We start from the raw sequence: 10,743 nt of genomic DNA on the forward strand, positions 1-10,743 counted from the left end.
ATGTTATATCTTAAAATATACAAATTATAATTAAAAAAAAAACACTACCAAAATTACCTTAATGTTACTTTTAACACAAATATAATAAGTCAAACAAAAATATAATGTTGAATGTTATATCTTAAAATATACAAATTAGTATTACAATATAAAAAAACATACACTACCAAAACTATCTTAATATTACTTTTAACACAATTCTAATAATTCAAACAAAATTATATAATATTACCTTAATAATAATAATAATCTAATCTAATATTATTTTAATAATCCTTTAACATAAATCTAATCTAAAATATAAACAATAATTCTTTTTGCAAATTTAATATTACAAAAAATAGTTAACACACCTTAATAATCCTTAATTTTTTCTCCTCAAACCTCCAACAAACACTCAAATTTTTTTGTCTAACCCTCCCTTTTTTTTTTACCACGTGTGGTTGTTGCGGGGGACCAAACCCCCCCTTTTGTACTAAAAATTTAAACATAAAATAAGTTTAAAATTCAATAATAACAACAGATAAAAAAAAAGGAGAAAGGGAAATTAAGCAGAAATCGTGATTGATCGGTTACCTTTTTTACTTAATTTCCACATTTTCAGCTTTTTTTCTTATTTTTCCTTTTCTTTAATTTATCTATTCTAAAAATTTCAACTAATACTCCCTACCATTAAAAAATATTTTCTTAATTTGATATTCATAAAAAATATGGCAATATATACTGGTTCCGTCGATTGCTCAAACAATACTAAAAAAAATATATTTTCTTAGGGTAATGTCACTGATTGCTAAAATGCCACCAGTGAAACACAATCTGTTTTGCCTATTTTTTAAATAATTTTTCTATCCTATTTCAGAAAAAAAATTATTATTTTTATATTATTAGGGTAAGAAAGCGTATTTTCTTTATCCATTTCAGAGTAGTCCATCTGGTCCTATTGGGCTTGCCTCTTGTTAACTGTTTTCATTACTTCACCCACTAAACCCTAAATTCTACTATTCACAAATTCTGCTTTGCACCCAACTTCCTACTGAGAATTCCAAGAGTCATTTCAATGTTTTAGTCTGATCAATTGCTTTGGGGTTTCCTTTCTCCCTCGATGATTATTCCAGGTATTCTCTTCAAATCCCAAACCAGTTTTCCTTCCATTTTCAAATGATTATTCCAGGTATTCTCTTCAAATCCCAAACCAGTTTTCCTTCCATTTTCAACCTTAAGCATAACTTCAAATCTTTCTTAAACCCTAAGTTCACCCTCCAATTTAACCCCATTTCAAGCCTCAAAGTTGTTTGGAGAAAAGATTGGACATTAGATAAAGCAATTGAAAACGATAAACGATACAAGCTCTGTGCCCGGGTCGTCAAGGAAGTCCTAAACGAACCGGGTCAAGCCATCCCACTCCGCTACTTAGACAAAAGCCGGGAGAGGTTACGCCTTAATGTCAGAGTTAAAACCTTCATTAACAATAACCCGGGTCTTTTCGATACATACTATGATCGGATTAGACCAAAATCCGATCTTGTCCCGTTTTTGCGGCCTAGTAATAGGCTGAGGAATTTCCTAGAAGAAGAAAAACGGATTTATGATGAAAATGAGGACTTGGTTGTTTCTAAGCTTTGTAAGTTGTTGATGATGTCTAGATATAAGGTGATTAGTGTGGATAAATTGGTTCATGCGAAGAGGGAATTTGGTTTGCCAAATGATTTTTTGGTTAACTTAGTGCCCAAGTATTCGAATTACTTTAGGTTAACAGGGTCCCCTGGAGAGGGGCAATCGTTTCTGGAATTGGTTGAGTGGAATCCTGAGTTCGCTAAATCTGTTATCGAGCAAAGAGCAGAAGAGGAATCCCACTTAACAGGGATTCGAGTTAGGCCGAATTTTAACTATAAGTTACCACCGGGGTTTTCTCTTAGGAAAGAAATGAGAGAATGGGTTAGGGATTGGTTGGAGTTAGATTATATTTCTCCATATGAGGATGTGTCACATTTGGACCAAGCCTCACGAGAAATGGAGAAGAGGATGGTGGCAGTTTTGCATGAGCTGCTTTCCCTGTCATTGTTGAAGCGGGTTCCGGTGCCGATATTGGGGAAGTTTACCAATGACTACAGGTTTTCGAATGCTTTTTCTAGTGCATTCACGAGGCATTCAGGGATATTCTATATGTCACTAAAAGGTGGGATCAAGACTGCAGTGCTGAGAGAGGCATATAAGGGTGATGAGTTGATTGATAAAGATCCGTTACTTGGTATAAAGGATAAGTTTGTTGAGTTGCTGGAGGAAGGATGGAGGGAGAGAGCCAAGATGTTGAGGGTGCGAAGAGAACAAGTTAAGAAGGATATGGAAATGATGGCAGCAAAGAATGGGGAATTGAGTGAACAAAGTTGTGAAGAGGCAGAGCTCTGAGTTTGAACAGATAAAAGTTTGACTTGGATTTTGAGTTATTGATGATGCTGAGCTCTATATTTGGTTTTGAGAGGATTTCACTTATCTAATATAACACAGTGGTTTAGAGAGGAACTACAATGCAGGCACCTTACACTTTTGTCCGGGATATCTTCAGATTGTTGCTTGACTTTTTCGAGAACAAGGAGCATGAATTGGTTTTCTTATCCAAAGTATTGGGTATTTGGTACTCTTCATGTCTGTTTGGTAAAGCTGTTTCACTAGTTAGAATCCATGCTTTGTAGCTTTCTTTGAGAAGTTAGTCCCCATTCTAGCTTTCAACGTTTTTTTATGGATTAGCACTTTTACTGTACTTGTTGCAACTTCCTTCTTCTTTGTGCGGCCATGAAAAGATCTTGGAAAGGGTCCTTTGAAAGGGAAAACCGAATTCTTGTATAATGAATTTCTTAGAAACCGAGCATCAAACTTTTTTTGGTTGAAGTTGCATGAGAAAATCACACCTATTTCGGCATGTTGTATTTATGAGTTTGGTCATGATTTGCATCAGGTGGCTGCTACCCGTGTCTCTTTTGAGTTCTTGATGACTCAATTTCCACAGGTTCCTCTATGACTTTGTTTCTCGAGTTTGCGGGAACTCAGTTTTGGTTGAGTGTCCATTGTATTTATTGATTCAGATCGGAGATGTGTCCACCGTCACAGTAGTAAAGATTTTCATAGAGACAGGGGCGTAGCCAGGGGGGGCTGGCATGGGCCCGGCCCCCCTAAAATGGAAAATTGCATTTTAGGCCTTTAAAATTTTTTTAAAAATTTTAAATTAGTAAAGTTAAAATTGCACTTTAGCCCCCCTTAAAATTATAAAAATTCAATTTAATCTTTTACAAATTATAAAAATATAAATTATAAAAAATTAAAATTTTATCCGGCGCCCCTAAAAATTTTTTTTGACTTCGCCACTGCATAGAGATTCACTGCATCAAAGGGTATACTTATCTTAATGGCTAAGAGGGTGGAGAGGACTGAAATGGTCGTGTGATCATATGGGGGTTTCTCTTTGCTTCCATTCTATTGACAGGGACCTGATTCAAGCAAGTGAGGCTTATTTCTCCTTAATAAAGTGGTAGGTTTTGCATGTTTCAGAATATTGTTTTGTACGGGGTTGAGGTCCTCAATTGCTTTCCTCGTTCTGTATGTTTCAGAATATTGGTCCTCATTTGATGTAATACTTTCTTTCTTTAGGAAATAGATGTCTAAACAAAAAAAAAAGTTTAAATATGATTTAAATCCCAATACTTTATGTATATTTGGAATTCGTTTTTTATTTTTAAGAATTTAATTCTTTTAATTTCCTAATTTAAAAATATAAGTTCAGTTGTTAAAGTTATTATTATTTTATTAAATACATGCTTATTTTGTTTTTTTATTACTTGCTACAAATTGATTAACAATTTTTATTTTAATAATATTAACAATTGAATCTGAATTTTTAAAATTTTAAATAAGATTACAAAGACTAAAAACAAGACAACTGCTTAATATTACATTCATTTTATTTAATTTATATTTTTATATTAAAAATGTAATATATTTCTTTATAAACAAATCGCTCAATCAGTGTCAACTTTCAATAATTTCTATTCTTTTATTAGATAATATCAGTGTTGAGTTTAACATTGAAGGCTTGACGGTAGAAGTTAAAGCTTAAGGGTAAAAGAAATGTGGAATCATTTAAAGTTGTAAAGTTTCAAGATGATTTAATATTTTAACTTTTAGTTTTGTAGGTTTTTATTTTTTATTTTTATTCAATATTGTGAGAGAAGAAATTAAATCCAAATTAGGTTTCTTCAAAGGTAAATTTTTGGAATATTTTTTTTTCATTTTAAAGTTAATGTAACATTTATGGATGTCGAGTTCATTAAATATTCAAATTATCATAATATTTGTGTCTTGTTTATCAAGAAAAAATGGATTGAAAAATACAGTTTACAAGACTAGATTTTTACTTGCATGTTGTGACAACCAACCCACTTAATACAACAAATTTAATACTCATTGATGTTTGAGGTTCTCTTCTATAATTATTTCACTCCATCTTACATTTCAAATAAAATCTTCTCAAAATGGATAACTTACCGTTCCATCAGTATGGTAAAATTTTTGTCCCTCTTCAAATAATCGGATGTATATTACCATTTACATTTTGAATTTTTTATTAAGACCTTAACACTTAAATATGTTGAGTTTTATTCGGATATTATCTGTAACACCCCTCACCCATATTTAACGCTGGAATAAGGTTACGGAGTATTACCGGACTTATAACACATATAACCATACTTTTCTCGTACATTCAATCAATTCATACAATCATCATTCAATCTTAATCAATTTGTCCTTATTAATAGCCCACGAGGCCTTAAACATGCTTTAGAAGCAGTTTGGGACTAAACCGATAACTTATAGAACTTTCACAAAACTTTGAAAATTTTCTTAAAACAAAAGACACACGCCTGTGTGAGCAGGCCGTATGTCTCACACAACCACCAGACACGCCCGTGTGAAAACAAGGGGTACATACTGACTTGGGTCACATGGCCAACCACACGCTCGTGTGTCTAGCCCGTGTGCCCTTCGAAGTGCCCACACACGCCTGTGTGCAAGGCCGTGCCAAACCTGTAAGGTATACTGACTTACGCAACACGGCCAAGTCACACGCCCGTGTGCTAGGCCATGTGCCAATTAGGGGGTATACTGACTTGTTCCACACGGCCAGTCACACGTTCGTGTGTGAGATTATGTGGAGCATACTGACTTCATTTAATTTCAACACCAGAGGACACACCACCGTGTAACATGACCATATATCACACACGACCGAGTCACACGCCCGTGTCTCTGCCCCGTGGACAAAAGTAGGCTATTTGCAAAGTCATTTTGCCACCCATTTTGCACATCCTAATCAAGCTCAAATTTGCAACATTTTATAACCCAATAGGCAGCCAATCCACAACATTTCATACACATTTTATACCAATTCAACATAATATTCAAATACCTAATTAAAATCATGCATTTTCTATTCATATGCTTATCACATATTAAGACAACATTGCATATTTCTATTTCATCTTCTACTTGCCAAAACATACCATATTTGAGTACTTATACACAATCAAAACATTATACCAAGTTAAGCCAAATCACATGGCTTTAACATATACCACAACATGTACCAAACCACCTTAAGTAACTATAACTATCATCATTATAACTAGCTTATACATGCCATATTTACATATATCCATAAGTTCAAAAGTACCAATCGAAAACTGGATAGTGTGATGTGAAACTCTGACTTTATCCGAATCGAGCGAGCTATTGAATCTCTATAAAACACGAAAAAGAAATAGAGTAAGCTTTATAGCTTAGTAGGACCGTATAATTCAGAATTTAACTTACCATTTAAACATAATCAAACAATTAAACAAAGTAAAAGAAAATGTTATCATAAGTCATAATTTGCATGCATTTCAAAGTCATATAAAATCAACAGACTTTCCTTATTTAATTAGACAAAACGATCCTAAGATTTAATTAATTGTCTTCATATGTTGAACTTAGTATTTTCTCTCCACTAATGTAGTCGGCATAATTATTAAAATCAATAGGTTTTTTATAAGGTCGTAACGGGGTTAGGCTCAATGTAGGGATAAAGAGAAGTGATTTTTAGGCTAAATAACCCTAAACTTGCCTTAGATATTTATAGCACAATCCACCTTACTAATCGAGTTAACACCTTCAAACTTAATTTTGAACTCATGCTTCTAAACACTTTGATCATAACACTTAATCATACATAAACATTTGATCTTTTTTTTTTTTGAAGCATATACCTCCTTCTAACTTTTTTCTAAATATTTCTTTTCACCAAAGCAAGTAAAGTTAAAATTGGTGGAAAGATAAGTTAAAACTTATGAAAAGAAGGTAAGATGAATGATATAGGTAAATCAAATAACAAAGGCCATATAGCTCAAAGTAAGGTTTCAAGGGTTAATTATAAATATGGCAGATCTAAAAAGAAGTGCGTATATCATTTTCATATTCTTTCGCCTACTAGGATTTCGCCTTAAGAAAGTTATTAAGACAATTCTAAAGACTTAAACCTTCATGCATGTTTATTTCTAAGGAAAGTAAATTTTCATGGCAAAAACTATATAAGACTAATAAAGAATACAAGCATCTCATAAATAAGCTAACATATAAAAAAAACTTAAATAAAATAAGAAATGATACTTGCATATGAGCTAACTTATTAACAAAAATCCTCTATGAGCATTAGTTTATTTCAGCATACTAATGCGTGAAAATTGAAAAAAAATTAAAGAATCATTTAAGATTGGCCCTTACCCCCTTTTAAAAAGAAGCAATGTTCTCATTGCAAAATAACAAAGTAGTGAATGGGAACTGTACACCATGTAAGATTTCAAGAAAGAGAGGTGAGTCATGAAAACTGCTTAAATTCCAAGTCTGTTTTTTTTTAAAAATCCAATCCTAGACATGTAAATTTGCATTACCACACTACTTTACTTTTTATTAGAGAACAAAATTAATGGAAAAGCATTGACTTAGTTTATTCATAAATTGCAAATTATTCAATTTTATTATGCATTAAATAAAATATTCCTAAAGTAAATATAAAAATGTCTTAAAAACAATACTACGAAAAAAAGAAAAAGAAATTCCTCTTTTTATTAATTTTTATCATCCCTTTTGTCTTGTTCCTTCCCCTTTTTGCTCTAATTCTCGAACTCTTCTTGCCTTGAATCTTGCTTCCATGACTCAAAAACATGATATAGAAACTCAAGAATGAAACTGTTAGAGAAGTTTTTAAAAATATTCCTTATGGAATCATCTCTAATTTTTGTATATTTCCAATAAGCATGTTGTTGGTTATGCATAAATTTCCACATATCCATCATAGTTGAAAATTCTGACTTATTAACGGTGTTCGGAGAAGTGTCATCGGAATGGTCAACTCAGGATTAACATTTGGCTCAACTGGTTCAGGGTTGTTCGGTTCGCCTTCAGATTCTAGTTTTCTTAATTCAGTTACTGAGTTAGCTTCTGGTTCAGATTTGGTTGATAACTCGTTAGATTCTGGTTTTTCTGGCTTGGTCTGATTCAATTGTTCAACATTCTCTACTAACCTTTCAAGATTGTGTCTTGTTATACAGCCTTGAACATAACGACCTTTTAGGTTCGCTTTTGAATGAACTTGTGCTTTTAAACAAAGTGAAGTAATCAATAATAGAAAGTAAGCACTTCCTGCCTTTTTCTTAGCACAATCTTAGATTTCCTTGAGAATAATTTTTCCCATATTGATTGATTTTTTTGTCATAATTGCATATAACAAAAGCATTCGTTCCATCGAGATGGTGGAGCTATGTGAGATAGGCATGAAGCTATATCGTATAAAGTAGAACCATACCTTAGCCACTAGTTTTAAGTACTCCTTCGGTAAAAGTGACTGCCGTATTTTCTTATGATCCATTGAGATCCTAGATTTGCACAATGTTAAGTACTTGTTGAAGAAAATCCCAATTGATATTTATCATCATGACAGAGTATTCATCTTCTTCAACATCAGGAAAATTAAAAAAATCATTAATGGATTTAAATGTAAGGGGTACCTTCTTTTTACAAACAAAACTTCAGAAGCGTCTAACATAATTAAATTGGTGTTGAATTCTCGTACTAATTCCTCTTCAGACAGTGATCATGCATCACAAAATTGATTCCACTTTAAGGCATCTATTGTTTTCTGAATTGAGAATGACACTTATAATTACTTTCCAAGTTGTAACCTTTTTCTGGCATCGTAGGCTGATTTTTGAAGATGGAATCAAATCTTTCCCTTATTTCCTCATCTTGAATTAAAATTGGGTTTTCAGCAAAATTTTTTGAAGATCTAGTTCTTTTTTGAGTTATGGTTAATTGACAAGGAGTTAGGGATAATAATAAGAATGGTGCGACAAAAATGGTGTTATGGCAAGGGCTTTGCGGTGGAAAAAAGGAAAGGCTAATTGTGGAGGTTGCACAAAACTTGGTTAGGAGTGGGGACGGTTGTTAGGCGAATGAGAGTTGCGGCGATGATGGGGAAGATTTGTTACGGCAAAGGGTAATGCTGCGGCAAGAGAAAGAAATAAAAGGAAATTGAAGAGAAAGCTTTTGAGCTTTGAGGCTAGCGGCTAAAAGAAGAAAAATAAAGGGAAAAATTAAGGTTAATGGCTTAAGTGTTGTGAAAAATAAGATGGTTTTTATAGTGGTAAACTAATGCAAATTTTAAGCAAAAATTTAGCTAAAGAAAGACTTGAGCGACAATGCATGGAGAGAAATAAGTAGCGATAATTTTAGGGTTTTGGAAAAGCTTAGAGGTAGCAAAAATTTAAGTATTTTCCTCTTCTTCATTGTTTTAGGCCTCAAGCCCAAACTGTAATTATTACCTTTACTATAAATTAAACTGAACCAAAATAAACAGATCAGTACTTGGGCTAACTTGACCCTTTTATTTAGCATAAAGATGAAAAATAAAAATAAAAATAAAAATAAAAATAAAAAGAAAATAAAAGTTCCTTTTAGGCTAATTAGAAAATTTTCTTGAAAGACTACGTTAAATTAAACTCCCAGGAAAGGTTGAAGGGGTCACAATTGGTCCCGCTTAGGTTCCAATCTTCTTAGACAAAATTAATTTAATGTACTAATTCAAGAGAATTTTTCTATCTATGTCATTTATTCTAACAATTACAAAAAAAATCAAGGGTTTACTAAATTGAACGAATTATCAAATCACTCAAATTCATCATCTTAATAGTACTTGAGATGCTGACCATTAAATTTAAATGTACCTCCCTTTTTATCTCATATTTCTACCACTCCATACGAATAGATTTTGTGAATGGTGAAGGGTCCGATCCATCGAGATTTGAGCTTTCCAGGGAATAACCTTAGTCTTGAATTGAACAAAAATACTCTTTGACCTTCTCTAAATTCTCGAAATTATATACATTTGTCATGCTATCTCTTAGTCTTTTCTTTATACATCTTGGCATCATTGTACGAAAACAATCTCAATTCCTTCAACTCATCAAGTTGTAACATTCTTCTCTCACCGACTTGCTTTATATCCAAGTTTAATTGTTTCAAAGCCCAGTGAGGTTTATTTTCCAACTCAAGCGGCAAGTGACATGCCTTTCCAAAGACTAACCGATAAAGAGTCCTTCCTAACGGTGTCTTGAAAGTTGTCTGATAGGCCCATAGAGCATCATCAAGCCTTTGGGACCAATCTTTTCTATTAGGCTGAACCACATTCTCAATGATTCCTTTGATCTCGTGGTTTGCAAGCTCAACCTACCCATTTGTTTGTGGATGATAGGCAGTCACTACTTTGTGTTTCATATCATACTTGTTAAGCAGCCACTTAAGCCATTTATTTATAAAGTGAGATCTTTCATCACTAATTATAACTCTAGGAGTCCTAGACTTTGTAAATACATGCTTATATAGCAATTGCACGACTACCTTAGCATCATTTGTTGGGTATGCCTTAGCTTCCACCCATTTGGATACATAGTTAACAGCCACTAGGATGTACCTGTTACCATAAGAAGAAGGAAACAAGCATAAAAAATCAATGCCCTAAACGTCAAACAATTCTACCTCTAATATGTTTGTCAAGGGCATGATAGTTTAATGTCCCAAATGTCAATGGTACTTATACAAATTTCAATTAGTTCACAAGTTAACTTCATACAGATTCAACTAAATTACACAAATATATATACAATAGGTAGATACAACTATGGCACATGATAATTTAATTACAAGGATATCTAATTTAAAATCCTAATCTATTACAATTATCCCAAAATATGGTTTTTTAAGTAACATTTCAAACTTTGAACAAGCCATCAAACTTGCTCTGTATCCATAATAACCCGATACACCACTTCGTTCGACGTAGTCCTAGTATCGTCCCTCATAGCGCTTATTCATATTCAACCTAAAACATAAAGTGTAACTCATATAAGTTTATAATAACTTAGTGAGAAATAACCTCTTATACCTTAGTCATCGCTTCTGTAAATTGCTTGATAGTTCATCACCACTAGCTTCTCTTCTTTCATCATCTACTATCTATCACAATGAGTGTTACACAAATTTCAAAACATTTTCATTCTTCTATATACCATATCCTAGTTTGAATCCATTACCATCATATATCAATAACTTCATTCTCTCAGGAATCTCCTTCAGCTTATCTTGATCATGGATTCTAACCCG

The 10,743-nt window shown here is 32.9% G+C and overlaps 2 protein-coding genes across 2 annotated transcripts; one reads left to right on the plus strand and one right to left on the minus strand.

Moving 5' to 3' along the window:
• The first annotated feature begins 920 nt into the window (after positions 1–920).
• LOC107955249 (protein WHAT'S THIS FACTOR 1 homolog, chloroplastic) lies at positions 921–2,886 on the plus strand. The gene has a single exon (XM_016890990.2). The coding sequence runs from the start codon at positions 1,159–1,161 to the stop codon at positions 2,404–2,406; it is 1,248 nt and encodes a 415-aa protein (XP_016746479.2). The 5' UTR covers positions 921–1,158; the 3' UTR covers positions 2,407–2,886.
• Positions 2,887–9,477: 6,591 nt separating this feature from the next.
• On the minus strand, positions 9,478–10,442 carry LOC107956305 (uncharacterized). The gene is made up of 3 exons (XM_016892012.1): positions 10,381–10,442; positions 9,982–10,054; positions 9,478–9,810 (listed from the first exon to the last, which is right to left on the minus strand). Exons 1-3 carry the CDS (start codon positions 10,440–10,442, stop codon positions 9,478–9,480), a joined length of 468 nt encoding a protein of 155 aa, XP_016747501.1.
• Between the last annotated feature and the right edge of the window lie 301 nt (positions 10,443–10,743).

The sequence above is a fragment of the Gossypium hirsutum genome, chromosome A07 (assembly GCF_007990345.1).
Source record: "Gossypium hirsutum isolate 1008001.06 chromosome A07, Gossypium_hirsutum_v2.1, whole genome shotgun sequence".
NCBI classification, from domain to species: Eukaryota; Viridiplantae; Streptophyta; class Magnoliopsida; order Malvales; family Malvaceae; genus Gossypium; species Gossypium hirsutum.